Here is a 15,502-nt window from a genome sequence, read left to right on the forward strand (position 1 = left end):
CGCTGCTCCTTGAAGAACAGCTTGTAATGAAAAGGAGGTGGGAACTCAGAGCAGTTTCGTAGGTCTTGATAGGTTTTTGATGAAGGTGACTGTGGGTTTAGTATTTAGCTGAAGATGGCTCCAGCCTATCTCCAGCTGCAGGATAGTAGTTTGAAAGCTTGAGCGTTTTGCTTCATCTGTCTTTTGAGTGGTATTTCTTGAAAAGCAAGTTCAGAACTGGATGCAGTTAGCAAGCTGGCAAGTGTTACTTTGTTTTTTGTTTTTTTCTTCCCTTTTTTTTTAATTACTTAATCAGTGGTTTTCAGTTGTGTTCATGGCCTTTGAAAGTAATTATTGAGAAAATGTTTGTTCTTCCAGGGATATTAAAGGTAGAGTCTATTTTGTTTTTTAGCTGTTTAAAAAAAGAAGTCTATGTAATGAATTTTAGCATGCTGTGGTTTTGTTAACAGTTGTTGGTGCTTCTGAAATTTAGCATGATTAGATCTGGAACTTTAGTACTTCTATTAGAAAAATAATGTAATACAAACATATTTACAGACATATTACTATTTTCTTCACATTTTATTTAAACTTTGTGGGATGGGATTCAGTAAAGATTCAGTGAAGATACTGGAGATACAGGAGCGGAATGTCTAGTGTTAAAATGTAGCCAGTGGAGCCTACTGAACATTTTCAATTGACCAGCCGGCTGCTGAGCTGCTCTCTGATTCCCTTGACTCACAGCTCTGATTATCTCTGATTGCGAAGGCAGTTTAACTCTTCGCAGTTCCCACATGTGAGGCCATAATGTATAGCCTGCAAGTCTTTGTTTTAGCAATTTCCAGTAGGACCAGGCCTTCCTAGCTGCTGGGTGCTGCTCAGAGTGACAGTCCTGCTGCCCCTCCCACTGACAGTGTTTTGCTGCTTTCCTTGTGTCAGCGCTGACGCTTCCAGCGCTTCACCTCAAGTTGAGCTAAATGGGCAGAAAACTAATTTTAGATAGATAGGAAAGTGTTGGTGGAGCTAGTCTGCATTACCTTTCAGCTGTATCAGCAATCTAGTCCAGCTCACTGCCCTCACAAATAAGGGGGAAAAAAAGATGATCTTTGGCCTGTACAGAAAGGCAAGTGCAAATTGTTCCCACAGCTTAGAGTTTAAAGAACTCTTTCATCCTCCTTTCATGCTTTCCTTACTCAGATTTTTTTTCTTAAGGTGCACCTTTTCATTTGGATAAATTACTGAAGTTTTCTGTATTGTTTGAGCATTCTTTGTATGCTTTTGTATGCTTTTGTTGTTGTTGATGTTATCTGGGGGAATTTTGAAGAATTGACAGCATCGAAGAAGTGTCTAGTTTTATGTTTTTTATTTCTCCTTTAGTTACGTCATAGAGTTCCTTTCATACCTTTACATGTTATTTTTTTTTTCTCACAGAAACATTCTGGACACTTTTTTTTTTTTTTAATATAGGGGAAATTTTCCAGATACTCTGGAAAAGTAATGTAAGGTTTCTTACTTCATTTTGCTTATCTTAAAAAAAACTCTTCCAGTGTTAACAATGATCATGTATGATTGGTATCACATACCGACCTGCCACAGAAATTGTGTTCTGAAATTCTTACTTATCATCCTCTTTAAAGTGCTTTATGCACTCCAGTATTTTTTAGAATGAGTTGACAGTTCAGAAATCATCCTTCGCCTATTTTAACCTTTCAGCCTCTGAATTTTCCTATGTAACAGTAGAATATATTTCCTGCATCTATCTTTCATATGAGAACAGTCTCCTTTCTGAATTTTTAGTATGCCTTCAGTCTAGCAGCAGAGCTAGTACTTCTGTACTTCTGAGATGAAAATATTGCTTGTTTCTCTTTTTTTTTTTTTTCTTCTCCTTTTTAACCTTACTTATTGTTTGGATTCTGCTTTTGATGTTTTTTAACTTATTTGGGAAGACTGTGTAGGTGTCAGACTTATTGAGAGGAAGGAATGAAAGTGATTGAGGTACATAATTCTGGGAGTCTTTGTGACAATGATGCGTTTGCTTTAACTGAAAGTTTGTACCTACGACTAATGACTGGTTTTTTTTTTAGTTTTGTGGTAGGATTATGTAGATTAGAAATCACTTGACTGCTGGTTGGAATCATGTAGATTGGAACCTCCTGCCCAACCCACGCCTAGTGAGAGCAGATTGCTCAGGGCCTTGTTCCGTATCCATGAATTGTCAGAATGACCTGGTTCGTTGCTTGGCCCCTGTTACAGAAATAAATAGAAATAAATCAATTCTTACAATGGGTTTGGATTTGTTTTGTTCCAGCTTGTGTATGGTTTTTCACATCTTTCTGCTGTGCATCTTCGAAGAGTCTGGCTTCATGTTTTCTCTTCCTTCCAATTAGGAAGTGGAAGATGGCAAAAGGGTCTAATCTTCCTTTCTGCCTCTTATTTATTTATTTGTTTATTGCTCTTTCAGCCTCTCTTTGTATGATATGATGTATGTCCCCCTGGCCATCTTGACGGCGTTCTTCCAGACTTGCTGCAGCGTGTTGGTGTCTTTGATACACTGGAGAGCGCAAAACTGCAGTACCTTAGATACGGTTTTACAAGGGTCATATGGAGGGGAAGAATCACTTCCCCCCACCGAGGGAACTTTTGCAGTTGTGTCAAGTGGTTGGCCTTCCTTGCTGTGGGGTGGTCCTGCTGACCCATCTTCAGCTTCTCAGTTGAAACCCCCCAGATCCTCTTGAAGAGCAGCTCCTAGCCAGTTGCCTCCAGTCTGTACTGCTGCACGGGCTTCTGTCTCTGATGCAGGACTTAGATCTGGGGTCCCAGATGCATTTTCTTTTGTGGAACTTAGTAAGTTTTATGTAAGCTCATTTCTCCAGCCTGCCACGTCTCTCTGAATAGCAGCCCTTGCTTCTAGTGTATGAACTGCTTCCTCTAATTTAGTATCATCTGCAAACCTGCAGAGTATATTTGGTCTTATTATCTAGAGTGTTAGCAAAGAAGCTGAAAGGTGTTGGTTCTGGTACAGATCGCTGAGGTGTGCTCTCAGCTGATTTGTACTGCTAGTCATCATCCTTTAGACTCTTTTGGTTTCCCGTTGGTCCAACTCATTTTTCACTCACCTTATCATTCACTTATTCCATGTCTCTCCAGTCTGGATATAAGGCCCCCATGGGAAGCCATGTGAAAAGCCTTGCTGCAGTGAAGGAATGCACAGAATGCAGTCAGGTAGTTGGGCATAGTTGGTCCTTAGTGAACTGGCATTCACTTTCTTGTCCTTATGGAGTTTTTTTCTGCAGAATACCATCCATAACATTCTCCAGAGTAGAGGTGAGAAATACTAGCCTGCAGTTCTCCAGTTCATCATTGTTACTTATCTTGAAGAAAGATACAATGTTTTTCCAGTCATGGGAAACTTCTTTCAGTTGCCACGACCTTTCCACGTTAATAGAAGTGGCCTAGCAGTCATGTTAGCAAGCTTCCTCAATGCTATCAGTGCTATCAGCCTCTTGTCTGGTCCTGTGGACTTCAGCATGTATAGTTGGCTTAATTGTACATTAATCATCTTTTCCTTGACTAGATTGCGCTGGTAGCACTGAGGAACTTGAGGGTTGGAGGACAGAACTTAGCAGAGACATTTGGAGGAGCTAAAAAAAAATATATAAAAAGGCTTGAGTTCATCAGTCCTTTCAGTGACCCTTGTAACTAGGTGCGTTTCTCCTTTCTCAGTGAGCAACCAGCCCACCGTTTCTTTAGCATTCTTTCACTGCTGATGTGATTAAAGAGGCTCTTTTGAAATCTGTATTGTTTTCTGATGCTGTCGAAAAGGCAGCATCCTTCTGTGGAGCCTGTACTTCTTTGTTGGGAGAACTAGTAGAAAGGAAACACTGATTGTCTGTTGTATGGTTACCACTGCTGTCTTACCAGAAAAGCCATCAAAGAGGTTGTAAAGAAAACATTTTATGTATTTCTAAGCTATTGTACTTTGTTAGTCCTTGTTGTCAGTACTTCTCAGAAAATGTTAGACTGTTTGGATCATACCGCAGCAGTACTGTGTTTGTTATGCCAGTCATTCTGTATAATACTCTATAGTAAGGAGTACGATGTGTATGAAAATGGAGTAGGAAGAAATCTTTTATCAGGATATGCAGATGCTTTTCTATCTCTCAGCTCTGCACTGCTTATAAATGCTTTTTTGTTGCTTTTTTTTCCTTTCTAATCTGGAAGTGGATTCTTTTTTATCACTGGCTTTCTGTTGAAATACCATTCTTAGAACTTTATGATTTTTTTTTTTCATTAGATAGCTGAGAAGTTAAATTGCCTTCAGTTCTAACAGGATGTCCATACTTGTATCCTTTACATATGTATCACACAGCTCTGCCATTGAGCTCTGTACTAAATGGAACATCTCACTATCTCACTATCAATTTATAATCATTGTCTACTACTGGAAGTAAATTTGACTTTTTTTTTTTTTTTTTTTTTGCATCTGCATGTAATTTTGGGAGAGGAAAGGTGAAGCATCTTCTAAACAATGAATCTCTGAATGCTTACTTATAAATTCAGGCTAGACTGCAGTTCTGTGCAGATTTTTTTTGTTTCATTAGCGCCTAAAAGAGTCTCTGGTTGTGGATGCTTCTTTCCTGCACTGTGCAGTTACAGCTGTGCTGTGGTAGTGTGGTTGAACAGGTGGGCGCTGTGCTGCTGTGTGCAGGATAGGAGCAAGAAGCCCCAGCTTCTAGGAGGTGAGGATGTGCATAAAACTCTTCATGCAGTGCTTACTGTGGGGTATGAAAATGCACCCTCACTGTGGTTAAACAGTTAACATGTTAGAACTGCTCATATTGAACCTGGAAGATAAAAAACTAGTTTGCATAGAAGCCTGAAGAAGCCTCTCTGATAGAATGATGAAACAAAAGAGAAAGAAACACAATTAAAAATGATTCCTGTGTCAGATATTTATGAGTACTTGTACCTTCTTATCAATATATGCAGTGACTACATGAACAAAAGATTAGAAAGCTCTTTTTAATTTACTTAAATATGAGTCTAGATGAAGAGAGTGAGTCTGAGTGCATTGAAATGAATTTTTTTTTCTTGTGCTGAATGTTACAGTGTCTGCTGTTTGCAGTTGTGATAGTGTAAGCATTTGTAAGATAAGGTTTGCGTTATTTAGACCAGCGTAACGGGGAAGAAGTATGGAAATTTGAGGTTCTTCTGGAACAAGTCCTTAGTCCTGAATGAAACGTTTGTGTGCTTTAGGTTTATTTTTGGGGTGTTTCTTGGATGCACAAAAATAGATGTGATCTCAGCGGGTTAAAGACCTGTAAACTGTCTTTTTGTGCTGTAGTAGAAATGTTGCAGTTTCTATTGGCACATTCAGGAGGAAGCTTTTTAGGCGTTCTGTTGATAAATAGGAAAAAGTTACTTTATGAGAAAAGTTGAAAGTGTTCTTCATGTGATCAGTAAGCACATGGCATCACATTTAGAACAATAAAAAATAAAAAGGTGTGTTGTTCTGGCCATAATATAGATTCATGTGTAATGATTGGTCCTAGGCCACAGAGCACAAGACTTAAAAGCAGATCTCAGCAGATGCCATCTTCTTTTGCACTTTGCTAAATACTCCTCACTTCACTGTTGCAGATGGGCAAATTTTTATTAATTTATTTATTTTTTCCCATTCAAGTTCAGGAATGACTTTCATAATAATTTTAGGAGATTTTTCACTCAGAGGGCAGTGACACACTGGAACAGGTTGCCCAAGGAGGCTGTGGATGCCCCATCCATGGAGGCATTGAAGGCCAGGCTGGATGTGCTCTGGGCAGCCTGGTCTGGTGGTTGGAGACCCTGCACACAGCAGGGGGTTTGAAACTCAATGATCATTGTGGTCCTTTTCAACCCAGGCCATTCAATGGTTGTATGAATAATACTATTAAATGATGGAAACTCCTGCTAAAGGAGTTCAAAGCAGTGTCAGCATGTAGGGGCATAAAGATGTTAATCTGCTTTCTGCCATTTGTCCTAAGAGTGCACTGATTTTTGTCATCCCAAATGTGAATTGAGTAAATTTCACACAGAATGGATGGCTTTGGGATGTGGCTAATAATAAAAAAGTTTTTGTGAAAGCTAAAATACGCAGTATTCCAGCAAATTTTGCTCAACTGGCTTTTTTAAAAAAGGCATGTAAATAATTAAAATTATGTCTGGATACGAATCTATCTTGGTAGCAGGAGTACCACCTGCACTGCATAGCACTGCTGACAGCATAGAAGAGTATGCAATGTGTACTGGCCCTGGTAGCATGCATAGAAAAAACTGCAGCATACAGGTTGTAAATTCAGGTTTTACAAAATAGTTATAAACTTAGCATTTGTTTAAAAAGACACCTGCATAGAATCTAATTCCAAGTGGAAATACATTTTTAGATTTATATTTTTGGTAGAGCCAAGATGAATAAATGAGCAAATTTCTTCTAAATGAAGGGAGTTGTGTGCAGTGAGATGGATTTTCTCAAAATAAGTCTAGAGCCAGTCTATTGACACCTGAAGAGTGGGGAGAGACTGATAGTAGTGGAGCAGCACGTGGTTTGATGTAATGTACTTTTAGCACGAAAAATTATATTCTCTACTGAAGCTGCTAAAACTCAAATAAGAATCCAAGACAAGCATGTGCAAGTAGTCTGATTTAAACAGAAGAAACACAAGCGAAAAAATCCTACAATAAAAATGTTTGCCTTACTTGTGTGAAGGAGCTTGGAGAAATAGTCCAGGTGGAATGAGAGAGCTGGAAGCTGGCAGAGTGAACTTAGATAAAAGGAATATAATGAGAGAGACGATGGACAAATGGAGATTGAAGGGGACTAATGGAGAATAGATTTTGTTGGTTGAAGAAGTACAACGTATTCCATAACACCTTCAAGTCAGGTCATACTTAAATGGCTCAAAATGTGATGTGAAGTCTAGGTGGATTCAATGACCATAAAGAAAATTAGTCAGATGTAATTGGTGGGATTACCTGACCAGTAGCCTGCTGGAAATGTAAAAGCTGTGGAGATAGCAGACAGAAACATTGCAGAAAATCTTGGTGTATGTGAGATGAAAACTGACAAACAATTGATTGCACCCACTTTGACAACACTTAGTGAGGTCTTATTGCCATAATTTTTCTTAAGGAACGTGACAGGGTTTACGTCTCAAAATGAAGCATCAGTAGAAGAAAAGATGCATGAGGCAAACAATAGGTGAGGATGAAATAGCATTCATCCACATGTTCTGAGTGGAACTTGGTGATAAAGGAGCAAATGGCTGTTGCCTGATACTTGTTGGTTAGGACTGTCTTTCTGCTACAAGTAGCTGATATCTGTGTATGATACCAGCTTTTTGATAGGTAGGTGGACTGGTTGAGGAACTCTTCATAGGTCAGCTTTGTGACTATAACTGAAGTTTATAGAAATGTTAATGAAGACCAAGATTGGATCAGTCTTTCCTTCTGTGATATTCTTTACCACAGGCTTTTGGAAATGCTAGGTTTCCTTTAGATCAAATGGAAAGTATTATGAGTAACAACTGGCAACAGATTACTAGTGAGGGCAGAAGTGGTTCATTTTGTTAAAAGTAGGAATAACCAGTTGAATCCCATGAGGATTTGTGATAATATGAATGCAGATAGAAGAAAAATTTTGACAGTGAAGTGACAAAAGTATGTAGATGTTGCAAGCATTAGTTGGGTTAGTAGAATGGTTTGGTACTTCAAGGAAGTTCCAGGTGCTCATGATTTGTGCTATGTGCATTAAAAATTATGAATTAAATCAAATGTTGGCACACACCAAGTAATGCATCTGGATGAAAAATTAATAAGAAAATGATTTATCTAATTTTTTGTATGCAGTGATTGAATCTGAACTGGTTCTTACCAATCAAATGAAAGGTGGAAATTAACTGGTGCAGAAACATCAAAGTAGTTCTCAATAGCAGTGAAAATAGCATTTCCAGGCATATTATTTATTACGAAAAGAATAAATAGCAAAAGAGAAATACCACATTGCTTCTGTAGAAATTTATGGTGCATTAGTATCTTGAATATTACCTGCAGTAGTTTGGGTTTCCATTCTTCACCATCTCAAAAAGAAAACAGTAGAGCTAGAGGAAGTTCAGAGAGGAGGATTGAGGGTTATCTAAAAGTATGACACAGGAAAAATGAAAAGGACAGGGTGTTTGTTTGTTTTCTGCCTGGGAAAAAGATGACTGCAAGAGCACAAGAGAGATGTATGTAATTGCTGTAGGAATGGATTACTGTCTTAGCCAGCATAAGAACCAGAGGAGAGCTGAGTGCTAAATAGAAGTAAAAGATGCCAGATTAAGTCAGGATAAATAAAAAAAGGAGATACTTACTTATATAGTGAAAAGGCAGTGCTGTTTGCTGCAAAATACTATTTCTTCTACAAAGTAATGTTGATTTAAAAAAAAAAAAAAAAAAAGAAAGAAAGAAAAAAGAAAAAAAGCTGTTGCTCGTGAAAATATCATCTGTGCCTCAGGTGGTCCTTGGTAGGTGCAAATAGCTGGACGCTGAGATTGAAAGTGCTAAATCTTGCTTTTTGCAGTGTTCGTACTTTTTTCTATACATATTTTGTTGATTATGATTCTTTCCTTTTCCTTGCAAAGCATGAGGTTGCATTCATTATTTCTGAATGTATTGTAAAATATGTAAAAACAGTAAGAAAAGATGCATTTAAACTGCACTCCAATCAAATCTGCTATAAAATTAGTTCTACAGAACTGGTGCGTGGCAGCTCTTAGTTGCAGTAATTGGGATCTGGGTGAACAACCTTAATGACTGCTGCCTCCATGTTCTGAATCTCCTTCACTTAGATAGCCGCATTCTACCTTATTAAAAAATCTCCATACTTTTGGATATTGGAGTAGATAAATTTGAGATCAGGTGTAGTGTGACTGTTCTCAGGAAATCCAAGTTTTCACTCATTTGTTTGATGCTAACCCTGAAATTTCAGTTAGCGGCAGACATTAATTCATGTCCTTGTCAGATGATGGATTAAAAAAACATGGCATGTTGAAACTGTGCTTGGAATAGTTCAAAACTGTAACTTACATGTGGAGAAAAGAAACATGTATTTGGGTGTTAGACGTTTAAGTAATAAATGTAAGGAGTCTTCATATCACAAAAGGAACTCTTAAATTTACAGGTAAAACAATAAAACCCTCACTTCATAATTTTTAGTAGCATGTTAACTTATTACAAATCAAGATGTTGACTGATTATTATTTCTATTTATTTAGGAAAGTTATTTGCTGCTGCATTACTGAACTTATTTGCTCAAATGATAGTTAAACACTGATGTCAACAAAATAAAATGAATATATGGGGAAAATACATACACCTGGTTTACTCCTCTAGATTGTATTGATTAATAACTCCACTTGAAACCAAGACTTATCTTAACTTGTTCTCATTTCAGCTTTGGATAGATCACAGTCCAAGAGAGATGGAGGTTTTAAAAATAATTGGAGCTTTGATCATGCAGAAGAAAGTGAAGGAGATGCAGAGAAAGAGTAAGGATGCTTTTATCTAGGCTATTGAAAGTATAATTGTCTATTTACAAATAAATATTTTTTTGTAATTTATTAATAAGAAACATTATATAACGTCTTCAAAATTCCAGTGATGAAGAGAAAATTATCCTGGTAGAAATGCTTATTTTAACTAGTGTTATGATATAGAAAGTGCATTATATTGTAAATTTAATTGTTGATGTGGGGTTCACAACATTTTGGGAAGTGTTGGGGCTGTCTTCAGAGCTACTGTGGAAGTCTGGAGAACTCAGACAGGAAATGCATTGCGTGCAAACTGAGGAAACAGTCGTTAGAGCTTATACTGGTGATATCGTTCAGTACTTCACAGTTATGAGTAAGGTATTTAAAAAACTAAGCTTAAAAGATTTTTTTTTCCTCCCTTGTTTACCTCACAGTATAAATTTTTGTTCCCTTGTCATTTATTTCTTTACTTAGTATGTTTGCATTTTTCCAAAAAGTTAAATACTATCTGTATAGTTAGAATAAATCCTGTCCCTTTAACATTTTGTTGTTACTGGTATGCTTTCTCATTCAATAAGTATTCATTTCTAAAAAAATCTAATAATTTATTAAAAGAACAGCAAGTTCCATGTGTGAAGAATGTGTTTATTTCTTTCTTAGATATTTGAAGTTTAAATCTGTAAGTTTAAAAAGCTATAGTTCTGTCATGAGGAGAAGCTGAGTCCGGTGGTTAAGTACAAAAGTAATTCTTACATGGGTCTATAGTTTGACCTCTTTAATAACCTCAAGAGACTGCTATAGAGTAGTATTTTAGTAGGTAATACTCTGCTGAATATTGTGTGCAGAAAGGAGGTAGGAATACAGTCACATAACCACTTAGGCTGCAGCAGCAAGCTATAATTAAAAAAAATGTAAGAAATGTAGCATTTCAGTCATTCAGTCATCAGTACAGGGGTTCGTTTAATTGTGAGTTATAAGGTATGTCCAGAGAACTGTGTGAGAAGTTAAAAAGAATTTTTTGAAAGGTTTTCAAACTAAAGACGTTTTAGTTTTATAAAAGCAAACATGATTTCAAGTGCACAGTAATACATTTCAAGTGTGATGGCAGCAAATGCATATGCAGAGTTAGCATTTGCATTTTACTTGTCCTCAAAAATAGCTCTCATTTGTAAGTATCCCAGTTTCTTCTTGTAGTCATTTACTGCTGTTTTCCATCTCCAGTTGATATTGACTTAACACAAAATGAGATGTGCATAGAGTAGTAATGCTTTTTATTTAAAAAATGACATTTGAATACCTGATTGTTGAACATATGTTTTATATAACGGCATTCCTGAATGATTTCTCAGTCCTTTAAAATGTTCTGTATGATAGAACAGTTTTCCTCTAGCCAGTATAGAAGTGCTGCTACTCAACATTAGTAGTTCTTTTTTATATCTGTGAATTATGCAAAACCTTACTGGTAGTATAGGTAAAAGAGCATCTGAAAATCGCTTTCAACTGAAGATCCTGCCTTTTTTGGCCAGCCATCCTCTTACAAACAAACTTCAGGCAGCTGTACCTTTTAAACTGCCCAAGTATTTATTTTTGGTTAAAAACAAACTCTTTGATTGTTTTCTGCTTCTTTTTGTTTGTTTTATTTGTTTTGTGATTGGCATTATAAGCTTCACTTTGAGCAGTTTTGAGTTTTGCGTTCCTGATATGTTTTTACTTCGTATAACATCTGTCAGTATTTTGTCAGAATCTTTAGGAAGCAGTTTGACAATAATTTGTCAGTTCTTTTTAAACAACCTTTCACACTTAGCAAAACATTTCAAAGATTGGCAACTTGAGTTCATATAATTGTGTCCAGAATAAAGCTTTGTTGTTCCCCCCAACCCCTGTCTTGACCATGCCAAGCAGTAATTCTTTGGATTCTTTTAATGTCCCTTGTATTGGTTATGCTAATGTTTACTGGCAGTGCTTTTAGCTTACTGCATATCTGTAAGGAAAAAGCTATAAATCTGAAACAAGCACCTAGATGTTTCTGTTGCTTGTTGAAACCCTGGCATTTTAGCATCTGATTGTGTCACAGGTTTTTGCGGTGGTAATGACAGACATAAAGTTTATTTTGGACTAGCCCAAGAGTACCATTCCAATGCTTAGAACACGGATGTGATTTAAGAATTAAGAATGGGGTCTGTGCTGATATTGTTAGGTAGTACTCAGTGGCAGCTTTCATTCTTTCTTCACTGAGATCAACACAAAATATGTGGCTAAGGACTTTATACCGAAGCAATTTTTAGTATACGTGCAGTATTTAAAAGTGTACCATTTAACTTATGTGGAGAGTTACATGGGCTGTGTCGTCATGGTAAGATGTCAAGCAATGATCTCATATTCAGGAATACAAACTTCTATAAAATGAAGAGGTTTTGGAAAAATAGCACCATCACTCAAAACAGAATATATACATTTTTAAAATGCTGCTAGAGGTGATATTTCGTTTGGAGCTAAGTTAAAGAGAATGAAAATGGCGTTTGACGAGTTTCTTATCCCGAAGTAAATGCCTGCAGAACATCTTCACCCCACCTGAAACAACAGAAACTGTGATGATGTACTAGATTTGATCTAGTTAGAGTGTCAGTCAGGATGATAGCAGATGACTTGAAACTTCTGTTGCTTTATACTTGGAGATCACACAGAAGCAAAGAGGAACAGCCCGAGGCACCTGTGTATACTGGGGGCTGCACAGCTGGAGGGCAGCCTGGCAGAAACTGACCTGGGAATCCTAGTGGACACCAAGTTGTGCACGTGGAAAGCTAATGGCATCCTGGGCTGTGTTAGACAAAGCATTGTAGGTGTAGGGAGGTGATTCTTTCCCTCTACTCAGCGCTGCTCAGACCTCAGCAGTGTCTAGAAATACCTAAAGTGAGGTGCAAAGAGGATGGAGCCAGTATTTTTTTAGTGATGCTCAGGGATGGCCCAAAAGACAGCAGGCACAAAACTGGAACACCGGAGGATCTGTCTAAATATAAGGAAGCACTTCTGTGCTGTGCAAATGACAAAGCGCTGGCCCAGGCTTCTCAGAGGCTGTGGAGTCTCCTCCTTGGTAGTCTTCTGAAGCCTCTTGGATACTTTCTGGGCATTCTGCTCTGGGTGTCCCTGCCTGGGCAGGGATTGGGCCAGGTGAACCCAGAGATCTCTGCCAACCTCAGCCGTTTTGTGATTCTACTGTTGATGAAAATATTGTTGTAGCTTATTGGCACAGCATCAGAAATCAACTTCTGATTCTCAGAATTGGAAGTAGAAGTATGTTCTATTAAACTGAGCTGCCTAATTGGCTATTGCATGATTCTTGATGGTTTTAAACAGTAAACAAATGAGAAGTGATTAAAGAGGAGTAGAACATCTTTTTTTCTTGTTCAGTGCCTAAATATTAGTGCATAATTTTGAATTGACTTCTTGGAGTTCACCTAAATTACATAATTCTGATTTTTTTTCTTAATTTTAGTAAAGGCTTAACTTTCATTTATTATGAAGTATAATGTAGTTAGAAATGATTGTTCTAATGTGAAAATATTCATCTGTTGTTTCCTGTCTGAAAAGAGATCAAATATGAAGACATAAACTCACAGGAGGACCACTGAGGTTTCATTTTAGTAGCGTTGAAATGTTGTTGCGTGATATGTAAGAGTGCTGTATGTTTTTTTTCCTCTGTCTGTATAAATTACATCTTTTAACCAAGCGAGTGCAAGCATGTGGTACGTGAGCAAATAGACATTACTCAGTTGCTGTGTATTCTGCTCTCTGAAGAAACAGCCTTTCTTTCTGTTACTGTTGCTTATACTTCGCATTCCTTAAAATCTAAAAATATTGGTTCTTTAAAAACATCCAATTCCAAATATTTTTCTAGCTATGTCATCTTAGTTGCATCAGAAGAGTTACTCTGCTCAGTCTGATTTAAGGATTTTTTTTTCCAATGTTCTTTTGCAGTTTGTTACTTTCTTTTGACACGGAGGCTAGAAATAGTCACTATGTACGTGATGGTCAGGACGTCATACCTGCAGCCAAGAATATTTCCCCTGTCTCCATCACTGTTTTTCATCTTCATGACAAGCTGTAGATGTTCTTTGAGTTTTTTGACATATCTGCATCTAATCTTATGTGATTTCTGCCTGTCTGTTCTTAATTAGGAACCACTTGGATAAAAGTTGTTTTTTGTTGCAGCTGAGAGAGGAATAAATTTACCAGGGATGGTGTTGAACAGGTTGCTTCTCTTGGAAGCAAGAATTGTTAGCCTAATCTAGCTGCTCTCCATTGCAGTTTTTGAAGATTATGGATGCCGAATTACTAAAGAAACATTTTAATGAATGGATGAGTCAAATGGAATGTGCTGTTTTTAGGAGGACATAATTTGACAGTAATTGCTATGTGATAATAATTTGTTACACAAGTTGTTCTCCTGAAGCATTGTGAAGTTTTGTGTTTTAAACCATTCTGTTTATGAACAAAATAATGGTATATTTTCTAGTTTAATACTTGACTCAAGGTTTATATAGAATGTTTCATGATGTCAATAAAATTACTATGACAGTAGTGAAGTTTCAATAGCATTCTCTGTTTTGAATTAGTAATGTCCTTTAAGTTTGCTATTCCGGAATTAGTTCAATGTAGGCTTCAAGTTTAAGTTCCCATAATATATCCTGATAATTACATTGCCCACTTTAATGTTCCTGCTGTTTTGGGCGTGTATATGCATTTGTATTTAAAAGATAAGAGGAAAAAAAGAAGACCTTTGTGTGATTAAAATGTTTTGCTTATACTCTGTTGCTTTACAACATTTGTTTGTTTTTTTCTCCCACGCCTATCATCATCTAGTGAGGCAAATCTGCTCAGCATAGATGACAGTGATGGGCCCTTCGGTCCAAATGAAGAAAGAAAGGTAAGTACTGGGTTTATCTCATAGTGAAGAGGTATCTTCAGAGCTTGCTAGTTTTTGAAACAATGTTGCATAGTCATTTGTCCATTGTTGCAAAGTGAAAGTTCGTGTTGATTCGGCAGCCTGTATGCTCAACTTGTTTATCTGCATGCTTTTTGTTTCCTATTCAGCCTGGAGATCCTTAGTTGTTAGAGTGTTCTGAAAATAACATGAATAACGAATTTTAAGTTTAGACAATTTTCATTAGTGAGCTTATTTTAATATCAAATTTCCAATTTTCTATGCATACATGTGTATATACAGGCAGAACTCATGCTTTTTGTGTTTTTTGAAATAGCTTATTACTGCAGGGATGGTTCATAATGCTTTGAAAGTATCACTGTTTTATTTAGCAAGGAATCCCACTAGTTAAGAGCATTTTACTACATTTACAGAAAATGAATTATTTCAGACATTAGAGTTTCTTTTACACTTCTTGGTTCTGTGAGACAGATGCAAATTTGAGGGTGATTGTATCCAATGACTTCCCTTGTCATTGGAATGGGAGACCTTCTGGAAAAGTCTTTTTGTTTTGTTTGTCTCACTGAATTTCAGTTTTCTCAAAACATGCCTTTCCCATTATTCTGCATCTGAAAGGTGACATACCTTGTATCTAAGGTGTGCATACAACTTTGGTGCCAGCATTCTAGATATGAAGCAGGTTAGCTTTGTTGTGTATATTTTTTCATGTTCATCTGAGAGGCATAAAGCTGTTTCACATGTAAAATATTTAATAAATAGGCTGTCTGGAAAAGAATAACTAGAGGACTTGTTGTAGAATTCTGTTCTCCAGGATGAAAAATTACATAGAGGAGAACTCTACAGTCAATCATGTTTGTACAGTGAACTTCAGAAGAATTTCTAAGAAGTTAAAAGCAAGACTTCCGTTCAAATTGGCTTCTGGGTAGATTGTGCATAAAATTTTGTCAAAGCGATCTGAAAATGAAGCCAAAGTAGTATTTCTATAAATATAATAAGTTTTGTTTTTACTTTTTTACTTTTTATACAAGTATTGTAT

The 15,502-nt window shown here is 36.9% G+C and overlaps 1 protein-coding gene across 3 annotated transcripts in view; it reads left to right on the top strand.

Moving 5' to 3' along the window:
- Window positions 1-15,502, top strand: part of SENP6 (SUMO specific peptidase 6) — a 66,691-nt gene that overhangs the window by 9,525 nt on the left and 41,664 nt on the right. For all 3 annotated transcript variants that reach the window (XM_042822817.1, XM_042822908.1, XM_042822983.1), the window contains exons 2-3: window positions 9,449-9,542; window positions 14,385-14,448. In XM_042822817.1, the coding sequence (XP_042678751.1) occupies window positions 9,449-9,542; window positions 14,385-14,448 (158 nt within the window). The remainder of the gene's footprint in view (window positions 1-9,448; window positions 9,543-14,384; window positions 14,449-15,502) is intronic.

The sequence above is a fragment of the Centrocercus urophasianus genome, unplaced genomic scaffold (genome assembly GCF_019232065.1).
Source record: "Centrocercus urophasianus isolate 14NV4802_14NV808 unplaced genomic scaffold, USGS_Curo_1.0 seq_10, whole genome shotgun sequence".
Lineage (NCBI taxonomy): Eukaryota > Metazoa > Chordata > Aves > Galliformes > Phasianidae > Centrocercus > Centrocercus urophasianus.